The sequence below is a fragment of the Stegostoma tigrinum genome, chromosome 32 (assembly GCF_030684315.1).
Source record: "Stegostoma tigrinum isolate sSteTig4 chromosome 32, sSteTig4.hap1, whole genome shotgun sequence".
NCBI classification, from domain to species: domain Eukaryota; kingdom Metazoa; phylum Chordata; class Chondrichthyes; order Orectolobiformes; family Stegostomatidae; genus Stegostoma; species Stegostoma tigrinum.
The window spans coordinates 5,227,341-5,243,338 of NC_081385.1; the positions used below are offsets into that span (position 1 = coordinate 5,227,341).

Below are 15,998 nucleotides of genomic sequence, written 5' to 3' on the forward strand. Positions count from 1 at the left end.
TGAAGTGATGTTTTATCATGGAGGGACATCAGTAAAGCAATGGAATGTAACTCACGCCCAGTAAACAGTAAGTTCCAAAGCACCGCTAACGAAAAGAATGGATGCATTCCCATTATAGACTCTTAAGCCCAGGAGGAGACATTTACCTCATTATAGTAGTACCAGCTCTTTAGAGAACTTGGGAATTACCCATTTCCCTCCTCCCAAATCCTGTCAATGTTTCCTTTTAATTATTTATCCAATTCTCTTTAGAAAATTATTGCTGAATCTGCCCTTCAGGCAGCACATTCCAGAGCATTGAATCAGAACATGTTCTCTCATGTTTCTCTGGATCTCTTATTGTGTACGGATCCTCACTTCGAACAACTTCACCTTTAACTCGTCTCATTTATTTCGGATCAAACAGGTGGTCATGGGTACATGCACAGGCCCCAAATATGCCAGTCTCTCTGTAGGGTATGTGGGAACCTTGTTCCAGTCCTACTCTGGCCCCCACCCACAATTTTTTCTCTGGCACTTCGATGACATCATTTAGTGCTGCTTTTCCCTGTCTCATCCAGAATTGGAAAAGTTTATCTATTTTTGTCTCCAATTTCTACTGAATTGCCATCTTCACTTCATCCACCTCTGAATCCTCCCTTCCCTTCCTCAACAACTGCTTCCATTCTGGGGATAAGCTGGCCCCAATTCCATTACAAACCCACTAATTAACTGCCACAGTTAACTGGACTATACACAGTCACACCACTTCCTGTAGAGACCCATTCTCCCAGTTTCTCCATCTCTGTCACATCTGTTCCGATGATGCCAATTTCAACAACGGATCCTCTGAAATGTCCACCTTGTTCTCCAGCAGAGAATTCTCCAGCTCCGTGGCTGACAGGGCCCTAAGCCATGTCTGACCCATCTCCCGCACCTCCACCCTCATCCCCACTCTTCCCTCCCACAACAACGGTAGGGTTCCACCTTATCCTCACCTACCATCCCACCGGCCTCCACATCCAAAAGATCATTAGCCGTTATTTCCATGACCTCCAAGGGGATGCTACCACCTGGTGCACATTCTCCTCCTCTCCCTTGTCAGCTTTCCACAGGGACCACTCCCTCCGTTCCCCACACTCCCATAGCACCATCCCCTGTAACATGTACCTTTACTCCCTCCCTCCTCAATAACCAAGGTCCGTGACACGCCTTCCAGGTGAAGCAATGATTTACCTCCAGTTCATTGAATCTAGTCGACAGTGTTCGCTGCTCACAAAGTGGTCTCCTCCACATTGGGAAATGCAGACTGGGTGACTGCTTTACAGAACACCTTGTATTCTGACTGCAAAAAAGACCCAAATCTTTCAGGAGGGATTTGGGAGGAGCACGCATTGGATGGGACAAATGGCCTGATTTGTTGCAGTAGACTGTAATTCTTTGCAGTCCTTTTGGGGGAGGCATTGGCTAGAGGTATTATTGCTGGACTGTTAGACCAATGACCCAGGAAATCTCACTCACACACACACACACACACACACACACACACACACACACACACACACACTCTCTTTCTCCTCCCCCTCCAAACACACACACACGTGAATCTATGGAGTGGATTTGTATTTGCAGATACATGTTAGTTTGTTCAAAATCCACACAATTTATAGACAATCAGTCAAAGTGGTGTTTTATAAATGTCTAACATCAGAAATAAAACCAATCTGACTCCAAACTAAAACACAAGCAGATTTTAAACAAGGTCTCACACCTAACATGTGTTGTCTGACCTAAAATGTCACCTCTACTTTACACTAATAAACCTTTAGTTCTCTCAGGACTGTGACTCGAAAGGAATTTAGGGATTTACATTTTGATATTAATCAATTAAAACTTTCTAACTGATTAAAGATCTAACAGCATCTTAGGTTTGTTTAGTACATCCTCATTAATGGTATGAACCGCTGATCTTTTACTTATAAATTCTGTGTCTGAAACCACCTCTCCCACTAACACCTGAAGAGGCACTGGGGCTCTGAAAGCTTGTGTTTTCAAATAAACCTGTTGGACTATAACCTGCGATTTCCGACTTTGTCCACCCCAGTCCAACACCATTGCCCCCACATCATGGGACGGGAGAGGCACAGACTTTGTGTGTTTGTTTTTGGGTCTTTGGGCTCCAGCTGGTCTACAGTTCACAGCAGATGGAGCCACGTGCAGGGGTTGTATCATCGGTGATAAGGTTTAATTGGGGAGTGGCGACTGAGAAAACTGGAGCGGCTGCACATGCAGAATGAGGTGTTCGGACAGGCCTGCATTACTCAGGCTTCACAAATGAAAGATTTAGCTCCGGGGTATTGTTGTGAGGGAAGCTCAGACAACTAGCTGGAAAACATATTGTAAGAAGGCATGGGGTAAAACGTATCTTTATTTTTCAAAAAAATCCATGTGTCAGAGTGTTACCAACACAATCAGACACTGAGTCACTATGACAGGTCAATAAGTTGACAATGAATTAATTTCTAAACAGTATCTTTAGAGAGAGAGAGTGCGTATTTGAGACGGTGAGACTAAAGGGAAGGAACTTTAAAGCTCGGAATTTAGGCGGGTACTGGAGCACTTAAATTCAGAGATATGTCAGAGAACAGAATTGAACCACAGTATATTTTATATCTCTGATTTATGCAAAGTGGACATGGTTTCTACATGTGTAACAGGTTTTACTCACTAAACAAAAAAATTCCAAAGAACTACAGATGCTGGAAATCAGAGACAAAATCAGAAATTGCTGGAAAAAAGCTCAGTGGCTCTGGGCACCATCTACACTGAGTGAGAGAGCGAGAGAGAGCAGGGATAACATTTCAAGTCCAGTAACCCTTCTCAGAACACTGAGCTTTTCCAGCAATTTCAGGTTTTATTCAGTGCTTTCCAATGTTTGCTCCATGTTTTCAGCTCTGGCTTCCAGCTGTCACTGCAGTTTTGTTTACTCTTCCCTTTAATCTGCACCCAGGTTTAACCAATAAAGCAGTGAGCAGCAATAGTAAACAGGCTCACATAGTCAAACACAGAACAATTAACACTCTATGAGGACTACAGAGACCTTGTGGGTGTAGGAGGCTACAGAGTTGGGGGAGCTTTCAGGGATTTGAACACCAAGATGGTACCCAATGGTTCCTGATCCACACAGGGGCCGGGGTGAATGGGACTTGGCCTGAGGAAGGGTGTAGACAGAAGTGTTTTGAACAGGATAGCCTTGTGCTGCGTTGGTGCTCAGCTACTGTTTTGTTTCTCACACTGTCTTGGAACTGACTGTGAGCTTTTATATGGAACTGATTGCCAGTTTGCCAGTGCATTCAGGCAGAGAATGTGAAGAGGTTTTCCACAAGCAGTACAGGCAGCTGGAGTTTAGCACAACAAGGAGTGAAATATGATGGGAAAAATTGTGACTGCTCACCCATGTAACATTGCCCTTTTCTCAACCTGTGTTTTCAGCAGCGTTTAGCCCCAGGGTCTGCCACATTCCATGAGTACTTCACACAGTTGTAGCTGGTACCCAGGGAACTGACTCCCCAGTCAAAGACAATTCTGTTTAATTAGGCTCCATAGCTATTTCAGTTTATGTTCACTCAGAGAAACCTAACAGTCAGCCAAGAACTAAACCTCTTGGCTTTTTTTGACCATAATTTAGTCGAGCCATTAATGAAGTGTGTGCAGGTCAGCCTGGAGTTTCAAATGCTTCAATAATTGTTCTTTGTCTCTAAGCTACAGCACGCAATGCTGTTCCCCCAATGTCTGCCTTCACCAGCACTGGCTGTTTGCAGTCACCTATTCTGAGGGATCTGAGCTCCAGCTGGAGGCCATTCCACCCCTTTGTCCTTATGGCAGGAGTCACCCCATTAGCCTCACACACCCTCCAGCCTTATCCCTATCACCCTGCTGATTTCACCCCTCCTGTGCTCCCCCCCAACACACACACCCACACAACACACCCACACGCACCCATCCACACACACACCCACACACACCCCCATCCACACACACGCACACCCCCATCCACACACACACACACCCCCATCCACACCCACACACACACACACACACACACACACTCACACAGTATTTATCCAATCACCTTGGGAAAGTACTCTTGAATAAAACAAAGAATTGCAGATGCTAAAGATCTGAAACGAAAACAGTGATTGCCGGAGAAACTCAGCAGATCTGGCAGCACCTGTGGAGAGTGAAAAACAGAGTTAGCATTGAACCTACTTTTAGGAAGTGCCAACCTAATGCCTTGTCTCTGGATCTTTCGCTTTAAGTCTGTCCCCTCTGGTTACCAGCTCTTTACCACCTACAGTCATTTCTCTATTCCATCAGATCCATTCATAACTGGGAACCCTATTTTTTCCTGACTCTCTCTGATTACCTTCAACTAGCCTGTAGGTGCTCTCTCTCTCACTGGGCCAGAGCAAGGGGGGGACAGGTATTCTCCCCCTCGTGTGGGGTGGGGAGGGGATGGAATTGGGTGTTGCGTACCTCCACCTAATGCCCTTTTACTCACCTTGACCAATGGGAGTCACTCGCAATTTTTTTTTGTTGATTCTCCCTCTGCCCAGGCAATAAAAAGGAAGACTGATTCTTTCATCCAGCGCTTGTCACACTGTGAGGCATTTTAACTCTCCCTTTGTGCCCTGTCAACGTTATCCCTAAAATAGATTAAAGGATAGCGGCAGCACGCAGGCAACCATTCAGTCAGAGTGGGCTATCTTCCGTGATCAAACAGCTAGTCCCACTCCTTAGCCATGACTATGGGAGAATATCTGTCCCCCCGTGCCCTGGCCCAGTGAGAGAGAGAATACCTACAGGCAAGTCGAAGGCAATCAGAGAGAGTTGGAAAAATAGATTTGATGGATTAGGAGAAATTACTATAAGTGGTAAACATCTGGTAACAAGGGAGACAGATTTAAAGTGAAAGATCCAGAGACGAGGCATTATGCTGGCATTTCCTAAAAGGTAACAGATTAGGTTCATAGATTATAGAATCCCTACAGTGTGGATACAGGCCCTTCGGCCCAACAAGTGCACACCAACCCTTGGAGCATCCCACCAGATCCATCCCCCTATAACCCACACATCCTTGGACAATTTAGCATGGCCAATCTACCTAGCCTGCACATCTTTGGACTGTGGGAGGAAACCGGAGCACCCGGAGGAAACCCACACAGACATGGGGAGAATGTGCAAACTCCACACAGACAGTGGCCCGAGGGTGGAATCAAGCTCTGGTCCCCGGCGCTGTGAGGCAGCAGTGCTAGCCACTGTGCCACCACGCCTCTGTTTTTCTCTCTCCATGGTACTGCCCATGGGATCATGCTGTGCACAGCTTTCTTACTCTTGTGAATACACTGCAAAAGTACTTTGTTGGCTGTGGAGCACTTTGGGAACACCCTGAAGATGTGAAAGGTGATATATAAATACAACTTGGCCCATCTCGTCTCCTTTCTTCCTCCCTGCTGACGTTGGCCAGGAAGGCAGCTTTATAATTGAGCTTCCCCCCCAAACCCCCCATTACCTTGCGGTGTAGGTGTGAGAATTTGGGCCTTAGAGGTGGATGCAAGGAGCCTGAAGGCCCTGCCAGAGGATAAGCCCTTGTGCTGTTGAATAGGTAACCTGTAGAATGTCAGGAATGTGCCTGAGCCATCCCAGTTCAAAGTGTAACCCTCACGGCTACAAGTACCAGGGGCAGTTACATTGACCTGAACAGATGGTCTGAATGACTCAGCAGTCACAAAGCAGGACATAAAAAGGAGCTGAATCTACAGATGGCGGTGAATCAGATTGAAACAACAAACACTGAAGGCAAACTCGAGTTTGTTTAAAAATGCAGATCAAAGTGAGATAGGCAGCAACAGAGGATGTGTCCTGCAAGTCTGGCTTTTGAAATTCCAGTGCCAGAAACTGAGCGGCCAATGGTGTTTAACGCAGACAGTACTAAGTCAGTGCTGAGGGCAGCTGGTGTAGCAGTCTGCTCCTGAACTGACGGGACTTCCGGACTCAGTGAGGGGACAGTGGAGGATGGTAGGGACAATCCCGAATGCTGTTAAGAAGGTGCTGTGTGCAATTGTGAAACACAATAAGAAATCGCTGGGAAAACTCAGAAGATCAGGCAGCATCTGTGGAGAGAGAAACAGGTAACATTCTGGGTCCAGTGTTCCTTCCTCAGAACAATGGAGAAGGAGCCTTAACTATAAGTTTTGCTCTTAAACTCTGTCCGCTCTCCCGGTTAGACAGCGTGTATTTCTGGAATTAGTGTCCTGGACAATGTTAGATTCATAGAGATTTTGTAGCGCACAAAAAGGCCCTTTGGCCCATTGTGTCCATGCTGTTCATCAAGCATCTATCCACTCCAATGCCATTTCCCCAGTAGCTGGCCACTGCCTCGTACACTATGGTGTTTCAAATGCTCATCAAAATAGTTCTTGAGTGTTCACGCCTCTACCAGCTTTTTAGGCAGAGAGCTCAAGTTACTCACCACCCTATAAGGCCGTAACAAATAGGAACAGGAGTAGGCCATTCAGCCCCTCCTGCAGGCTCTGCCATTCTGTAGGATCATGGCTGTTCTGACATTCCTCACAGCAACTTTCCTGCCCTTTCCCTGTAATCCTTGATTCCCCAACTGATCAAGAATCTATCAATGTCAGCCTTAAACAAACACAAGGACTCTGCTCTCTGTTGTAAGGAGTTGCAAAGACTCTCACTCTCTGAGAGAAGAAATTCCTCCTCATCTCAGTCTTAAATTAGTGCCCCTTTCATCCTCTGGGTGAAAAAGAATTCCTCAAATCCCCTCCAAACCTCATGTTAAAACTCTGGCCCTGGTTATTGTCGTCTTTATAAAGGGAAGCATTTCCCACTGTCTATGGCCGCTTATAACTTTCTACATCGCAGTCAGGATCCCCACTCCCAACTTTCCCTGCCCTGTTTGTCCCTCAAACTGCATCACATCAACAGGTTATTTGTTTTGTGGCTTCTCTTGAAGCATACTTTGTCTCCACATTCTCTGCTTTACTGGCTGCAGGATAGTTTGGAGAGAAGCCCCTTGCTTTCTTTTAGGGAATAGTGCCATGGGATCTTAAATAGATTCAGTGTGGATCTGAAACAGACCCAGTGTGAATCTGAGCGCTCAAGTGGGACCCTAATCTACAGGCACCTGAGTCAGAGTTGAAAGTGTGGAACCATGAGCCATGACTTGGAACATAGAACCGAGAACAGCACAGGAACAGGCCCTTCAGCCCAGCATGTCAGCGCCAACCATGATGTCATCTAAAACTTCTTCCAGGTCACCTGGCTACAATATTTCAGACCAAATGTGATTAAAGAGGAACGTTAAAGCTGGTTTCAGGACGTAGTACAGTTCAGGAATGTTATTACGCACCTTTAGAATATGTGGGACTGGAACCTGGGTCTCCTGGTTTAGAAGTGGGGACAATACACTGCGCTACAGGGGCCCTGAGTCAGAAATTGGCAGGTTGTCAGGGGAGGTACGTGACCCATGATTCCTGTTCTGATTGGTGTATGTATCATGACCTTGGAGAGAATGGGCGGGCTCTGTGAAGCAGCTGGTGTGTTTTGACAGGCTCTGAGTGGGACAGGATGAAGGCAGGTCTACTCAGGCAGGTATGTGCAAGGCATTCTGTTCCACCTTTTGAAATCAAAGTCTCAAATGGCTGTGCGAATTCGGAAAGCACCTGAGACTGGAGCAGCCGATGGATCAGTCTGTAAGTCACTGCTGTAAACTGTCATCTCTCAAAGTTACAGCATGCTTTGTCAGATAACCTTTGCATTACTGCATAATAATGGCCAGGGCTTGCATTCAGGCTAATTACTCCTCACTGTAAGATTATTGATTAATGGGCTGAGAGTCAGCAGTTACCCTGCAGGGGAGTGTCACGAGTGTTACATCCAGGTGAAGGCCTGAGTGCTGTTGCTGAGAATACCAGCATGAGCAGCAAGAGAAAACTGGGGGGAAGACGGGAAAGCACACGTATATCCGGCTTTCTGAAGGGAGTCTGGGGTTACAAAACATTGCAGCTTTTAAGGATAAGGGAGGAATGAGGGAGATAAGCAGTTCTGTAGTTTCAAAGTCCAGCTCATGAATAAGTTAGAGAGAACATGGTGGCACTTTGTGGTTTGACTTTGAAAGCAGAGCATGTGTCTGTGTGTGTGTGTGTGTGTGTGTGTGTGTGTGTGTGTGTGTGTGTGTGTCTGTGTGTGTGTGTGTGTGTATGTGTCTGTGTGTGTGTGTGTGCATGCGCTTTGTGTGTGCATGTGGGTGGGTATGTGTGTACGTGTGTGTGTGTGTGTGTGTGTGTGTATGCGCGCGCGCGTGTGTGTGTGTGTGTGTGTGTGTATCTGTGCCTGTGTGTGTGTGCGTAGAGAGAGGTGAGAGAATGACGGGACCAAGTCACAGTTGGCTTTGTATTTGGATCCAGCCCTGGGACTGGGGAGAAAGAGCGAGGGACTGACAGTGTCTCTAGATGAGGCTTGTTTCAAAGAACAGGCAGGGAATCAGCCCTTTCAATGTTTTTCCTGTTATCTGCAATTGATAGCTCAGCTCTCATTGCTCAGGGATGCCTGAATCTACTCCCTGTCCTCCTTGCTGAGGGATTGTCTTGGAATATACTGGGATTTGCAGATAAATGCTTGAATTGTTTTGTGAAAGCAGTGATTTTTGAACAAGAATGTGTGTAACATTATTCACAATCTCTGGTCTAGAGCCTACACAACAGTGCAGCTGATCAGGAAGGTAGCTCACCATTCCTTGCTCCAGCACATTTAGGGATGAGCAATAAATTCCGTCCTTGTCAACCCCATCTTTGCATCAGAGGAAAGAGGTTTTATCCCGCTGCGAATGATCAAGTTGCATTCAATGTAAGGCACAAAAACAGGCCATTCGACCCAGCTGGTCTTTGCTACGTTTAGATTACCGGAGAGCTTATCTCCCACGTGCTCTTCTCTTTGTTTCTCCCTTGTGTGTTTATCATTACTTCTCCTTCAATATACGTCTGCCATTCACCTTAGCAACTACTAACGAGTTAATTCAACTATCCCAACTCGCTCCAGACTCGTCTCTCGTTTTCCACTGTCTCCAAACTAGAGCTCAGCCAAAACCTGATGATTCTTACCATCATGTCTCTGCTCACTGAACTGTGTTAGCTACAAGCTCAAAAAGACCCATTTATATTCCCATCCTTGTGTTCAGATCCCTCCATGGCCCTGCCTCCTCCAGCCCCACCTTGGGATCTTGGCAAACCTCCAATGCAGGTCAGTTGCTCAATTTTCTTTGCAGTACCCTTTGGTGTGTTCAGCGACCTTGACCAATAAACTCCCTAAACCTACCCACCACTCTCTCCTTCTGTAAAACCAACCTCCTAAACCTGCCGTCATATTTCTTTATGAGAATTGGTGTAAAATTTCACTGGGGACTGCTCCTGTGAAATGCCTTGGTGAGGGCTGTATGTAAATGAAAATTGTTGTTGTTCAGTGGCTAGCTCATTCCGAAAACAACTGCCAATGAACAGCACGGGGGAAAGAGAATGAGGCATTCAGAAATAAATCAATATTACATCTGAACTACTGTTTGTTCAGTCCAGATAGTGTGCACAGACTTATCTGTAAACACTTGTGACGCATAAAGTGTGAAATGAATGTAACCAATACTGTTTACCTCATGAAAGATATCTTTTGGATGCAGTTTGTTCACAAGCACATCGAGTTGTGTTTAGATTAGATTCCCTACAGTGTGGAAACAGGCCCTTCGGCCCAACAAGTCCACACCGCCCCTTGCAGCATCCCACCCAGACCCATCCCCCTATAACCCAAACACCCCTGAACACTACGGGCAATTTAGCATGGCCGATCCTCCCAGGCTGCACATCTTTGGACTGTGGGACGAAACTGGAGCACCAGCAGGAAACCCACGCAGACACTGGGAGAATGTGCAAACTCCACACAGACAGTCACCCGAGGCTGGAATTGAACCCAGGTCCCTGGCGCTGTGAGGCTGCAGTGCTAACCACTGAGCCGCCCTGTTTAGCTTAGCGGTTCTGAGTCAGCAGCATATCACTGTGCAGGTCTAACAGAGCAGGCTGTTTGCTGAGTGTAGGCCTCATAATCTGGAGGAACTGCTGTAAAACAGAGGGATTTGTGTTCACACAGCGAGTTCCTGCAAGTTCAGCCTGAACAGCTGTGGAAGCAGTTACTGTCGTAATATTCAAACGGGAATTGAGTAAATATATAGAAAAGAAGAATTTCAGGGATATGGGGAAAGAAGACATGGGTCTAATTGGATTGCTCCTTTAAAGGGCCAGCACAGGCATGATGTGGTCAAATAGCCTCATGCTGTGCTATACGTTTGCAAAATTACATTGTTCACTGAATTCCCATAAACTACAACAATTCCATTTTCTCGTTACTGATTTTAACCAAGGGTAGGACGCTGACTAGGACATTATTTAAGTCAGCGATGAGGAGGAATTTTTTCTCGGAGGGTTTCTGATGTTTGGAATTCCCAGACGGCAGTGGAGACTGGGTCGTTGAGAATATATTCAACGCTGAGTTAGATTTTCGATCGATGTCAGAAGTCACACGACACCAGGTTATAGTCCAACACAGTGGCCCAGTGGTTAGCACTGCTGCCTCACAGTGCCAGGGACCTGGGTTCAATTCCACCCTCAGGTGGCTGTCCATGTGGAGTTTGCATCTTCTCCCTGTGTCTGTGTAGGTTTCCTCCGGGTGCTCCGGTTTCCTCCCACAAAGAAAATTACAGCACAGGAACAGGCCCTTTGGCCCTCCAAGCCTGCGCTGATCCAGATCCTCTATCAAACCCTGTCACCTATTTTCCAAGGATCTGTATCCTTCTGCTCCCTGCCCATTCATGTATCTGTCGAGATACATCTTAAATGACACTATTGTGTCCACCTAACCACCTCTGCTGGCAACGCGTTCCAGGCAACCACCAGCCTCTGCACAATGAGCTTTCCACACATATCTCCCTTAAACTTTCCTCCTTTCACCTTAAACTCATGACCCCTAGTAATTGAGTCCCCAACTCTGTGAAAAAGCTTCTTGCTGTCCATCCTGTCTATACCCCTCATGATTTTGTAGACCTCAATCAGGTCCCCCCTCAAATCTCCGTCTTTCTAATGAAAATAATCCTAATCTATTCAACCTCTCTTCATAGCTAGCACCCTCCATACCAGACAACATCCTGGTGAACCTTCCTCACCCTCTCCAAAGCGTCCACATCCTTTTGGTAATGCGGTGACCAGAACTGTACACAGTACTCTAAATGTGGCCGAACCAAAGTCCTATACTACTGTAACATGACCTGCCAAATCCTGTACTCAATACCCCGTCCGATGAAGGAAAGCATGCCATATGCCTTCTTGACCACTCTATCAACCTGCGTTGCCACCTTCAGGGAACAATGGACCTGAGCATCCAGATGCACATCAATTTTCCCCAGGGCTTTTCCATTTACTGTGTAGTTTCCTCGTGAATTATATCTTCCAAAATGCATCACCTCACATTTGTCTGGATTGAACTCCATCTGCCATTCCTCCACCCAACTCTCCAGTCTATCTATAGTCTGCTGCACTCTTTGACAGTCCGCTTCACTATCTACTACTCCACCTGTCTTAGCGCCATCTGCAAAGTTCAGATACCCCGGTCCTCACAGTCCAAAGATGTGCAGGGTAGGTGGATTGGCCATGCTAAGTTACCCATAGTGCCCAGGGACATTTAGGTTAGGCAGGTTAGACATGGGAAAATGCAGGGGTAGGGAACGGGTCAGGGTGGGATGCTCTTCAGAAAGGCAGTGTGGACTTGTTGGGCTGAATGGCCTGTTTCCACACTGTAGGGATTCTATGAAATCTATGTTTATTTGCAGTCACAAGCTTTCAACGCTCAGCCCCTTTGTCAGGTGAGGTGACTATAACCTGGTGTAGTGTGGCTTAATCCACCACATTTCAACACCAGCACCTCCACATCAGATTTTTGATTAAAAAGGGATTCAAGGGGACTGACAGGAACATTGAAATCAGGCCCCAATCAGATCAGTCCTGTGTAAGGTCACTGAATAGCAGAACAGGTTTAATAGATGAATTGCCCTCTTTGTGCTTGTATGATCTGATTTAATCCCTCACTCACCCTCTGTCCTGGTCACCTCTCTGCCATTCAAGAGAGCTGCATGCTCAGATGGTAAATTTTCTTATTTAATTTGTTCTTAAGGAGTGGTATGCTAGCTCAGTGATTAGCACTGCTGCCTCACAGCACCAGGGACCCGGGTTTGATTCCACCCTCAGGCGACTGTCTGTCTGTGTGGAGTTTGCACATTCTCCCTGTGTCTGTGTGGGTTTCCTCCGGGTGCTCCGGTTTCCTCCCACAGTCCAAAGATGTGCAGGCTAGGCGCACTAGCTGTGCTAAGTTGTCCCATAGTGTCTAGGGATGTGACAGCTGGATGGGTTAGACATGGGAAATTTCGGGTTACAGGGATAGTGTTGGGGGCTGGATCTGGATGGCATGCTGTTTGGTGGGCCAGTGCAGACTCGATGGGCCAAATGGCTTCTTTCTACACTGTAGAAATTCTATTAAAAACTGCCGTTGGGATATTTTATGTAGGTGAAGTGGTGACATATTCAGGGACTCAGCTCTTCGCTTCTGATCTTACAGGAGCGACAGCGTCTTGAAACCATCCTGAACCTGTGTGCGGAGTACTCAAAGACTGACGACCCAAGTGCCCCCGACATGGGGAGGATTACCACGCACAGTGAGCAGCTCCACATTGATGAGGGATTCTACCCCAGTATAGCTGGGCCTGGCCCCACCGCTGCCAGCAGCAGCATCTCGATGGAGCGCAGCGGCGCGGGCAAAGGGATCAGGGACCAACTGGCTGAGCCCGGCCCTCAGAAAGCACGAGAGGCTCTGGAGAAGTCGGAAGAGGACAACTTGAAGGAAGAGTGTAGCAGCACCGAGAGCACACATCATGAGGTAGGAGGGCGTGAACTAAACCCTTCACCCAGAAAAACCAAACCTTACTCTGCAACACTTCTGGCTTTTCTGAGTCAGAGGGAGTTGCACGTTTTTTAAAAGTGCATGAGAACAAATCAGTTTTGGAACTCAGTGAGGTGCCATACTACACCAAGTGAAACCCAAAACAGAAGTTGCTGGAAAAGCTCAGCAGGCCTGGCAGCATCAGTGGGGAGAAATCAGAGTTAGTGTTTTGGGTCCAGTGACTTTTCCTCAGGACACTGTTTTTGTTTCAGTTTTCCAACGTCTGGAGTTTGTTCGGTCCTCTCGGTTAAAAACAGTGTTAGAAATACTGGGTGGGTCAAGCAGTGCGTGTGGAGAGAGGGAGACAGAGTTAATGTGTCAGATCAATAAAACACTCTGGATGCTGGAAATCCTAAACAAACACAGATAATGCTGGAGAAACTCAGCAGGTCTGGCGGCATCTATGGAGAGCGATACAGAGTTAACACTCTAGGTCCATTAAGACATTTCTTCAGTTGTGACATTATTTCTGTTTCTCTTGCTATAGATGCTGTCAGAAATTACATGACACCAGGTTATAGTCCAACAGGTTTACTTGAAATCACAAGCTTTCGGAGCGCTGCTCCCTTGTGAGGCAACTTCATCTGATGCAGGAGCAGTGCTCCGAAAGTTTGTGGTTTTAAATAAACCCATTGGACTATAACCTGGTATCATGTGACTTCTGACCTTGTCCACCCCAGTCCAGCACTGTATCTCCACATCATGGCTACCACAGACTGAGTTTCTCCAACACTTGCTGTGTTTGATAAACTTTACTTCTGAACCTGGAAAGAAATTATCAGGATAGGTTTCCGGCAAGGTTGGAAAGCAGGGGTGAGAGGGAAGGGAGGGGAAAGTGTATGTGAGGACAGCAGATTACATGAGGTGATAATGCTAAATGGCTAATGGGTTCAAGGCAAGAAAGTAAACAGTGTCTCGGAGAACTGATTGAGGACGAAGTAAGAATCATTAGCAGCATTGACTTCCCCTCTAAAAGTAATGGGAGCGAAGGGTTACAGTCAGAAACTACGTGAGAGTCGGGAAGATTACAGAGAGTCACAGAGTCATACAGCACCGAAACAGACCCTTTGGCCCAACCAGTTGACGCTGACCATAATCCCAAACTAAACTAATCCCATCTACCTGCACTTGACCGATAACCCTCAAACTTTCCTATTCATGTACTTTCCAAATGTCTATTAAACTTTGTAACTGTACCCACATCCTCTGGTGGTTCATTCCACACATAAACCTCTCTCTGTGTAAAAATGTTACTCCTCATGTCTTTTTTAAATCTATCCCCTCTCACCTTAAAACGATGCCTCTCATGATTTTATACACCTCAATAAGGTCATCCCTCAACCTCCTATGCTGCAGTGAAGGAAGTCCCAACGTATCCAGCCTCTCCCAATAACTCAAACCGTCCAAGCCCAGCAACATCCTAGGAAATCTTTTCTAGCTTGATAATATCCTTCTTATAACTAGGTGACCAGAACTGGACATAATATTCCAGAAGAGGCCACACCAGCGTCCTGTACAATCTCAACATGATGCCCCAACTCCTATACTCAAAGGTCTGAACAACGAAGGCAAGCATTCTAAACACCTACTTAGCAACCTTGTCTACATGTGATGCAAACTTCAAAGAATTATACATCCGAACACTGAGGTCTCTCTGTTCTACAACACTACCCAAGGCCTTACTTTTATTGCATAAGTCCTGCTGCCATTTGTTTTACCAAAATGCAAGATTAAACTCCATCTGCCACTCTTTAGCCCATTGACCCAATCAATCAAGATCTCTTTGTAATCTCGGATGACCTCTTTCACTGCCCACTGCGCCAGGCTTTCATTAAACTTCACTGCAACATTGTGTGAGACAGAGCAATAAATGCTGGCTGGCCAGTGAAACCTATATGCTGCAAATGAATAACAAAATAAAGCAGCCAGAGGGAAATTGGCTGGAGAGTTAAAAGGGCTGAAAATGCAGTTGTGGCAACCGAAGGGCTCAGATTTAAGATAAATATGACAGGGAGAAGCTTTTTCTTACTCAGCAACTTATTCTGACCTGTAATGCACTACTTGAAAAGGAATTCAATTAGAGGCCAGGAGGTGTTTTTTTCATGGTTTTGAGGAATGCGCAGATGAGTGAGTCCAACCTGATGGAATATTCCCGTGTGCTAATACAGCCGAATGTCCCCCTTCTGCACTGTACTATCTGAGCTGCTGGCTTGGATTTTTTTTACCCATTATTTTCCTCCCTCTTAAACTTTCCTATGTTTCAATGTAAGCAGCATGAAGATTCTGCAGGCAGTCACTCAGTCCCGCAGGCTGCGTACCTGGAGGAGGAGAGGCTCAGAATCCTTGCATCCGTCGATGAACTCAAGCAGAGAGTTAAAGAACTTGACCAACAACTTGAGGAGTCCAATCATGAGGTGGGGGAATGAGCTCCATTTTACTAAGCTCTGTGACTTCCTTTGTTTTTCGCACATCCTCTGAGTCCGATTCACTCACCCTTACTCTGGCCTTAGTGATTTTTTTTTTGTGATATTCAATATCTAGGGGCTGCCAACCCTGTCGCGTCCCTGGAGGTTTCATCACACAAGATCCCACCTTTGTTTCCCAGAGTGCTAATCCCTGGGTTAATTTATTTTTATGCATTCAGCGGAAATGGGCATCATGTGGTGGGGACAGCATTTATTGCCCATCCCTAATTAACCCCTGAACCGAGTGGCCTCCTAGGGCCACTTCAGAGGGCGTTAAGACTCACCAAACCATGTTGCCAGGGGTCAGTCTAGGTAAGGATGGCAGAGATTCCCTTCCCAAAAGCGGCCATTAGTGAACAGCTGGGTTTTTAACGGCAATGATTGCTGTTTGGCTTGGCTTTTAATACCGGATTTTCATTGACTCACCACCTGCTATGTTGGGAT

General features: G+C 46.4%; 1 protein-coding gene across 2 annotated transcripts in view; it reads left to right on the forward strand.

Annotated features, from left to right (window-relative positions):
- The window catches only part of phldb1b (pleckstrin homology-like domain, family B, member 1b), a 368,925-nt gene that overhangs the window by 256,007 nt on the left and 96,920 nt on the right, over nucleotides 1-15,998 (forward strand). Inside the window, exons 7-8 of one of the 2 annotated variants that reach the window (XM_048562077.2) lie at nucleotides 12,709-13,026; nucleotides 15,360-15,503. In XM_048562077.2, the coding sequence (XP_048418034.1) occupies nucleotides 12,709-13,026; nucleotides 15,360-15,503 (462 nt within the window). The remainder of the gene's footprint in view (nucleotides 1-12,708; nucleotides 13,027-15,359; nucleotides 15,504-15,998) is intronic. The other variant, XM_059639124.1, reaches the window with a different exon arrangement.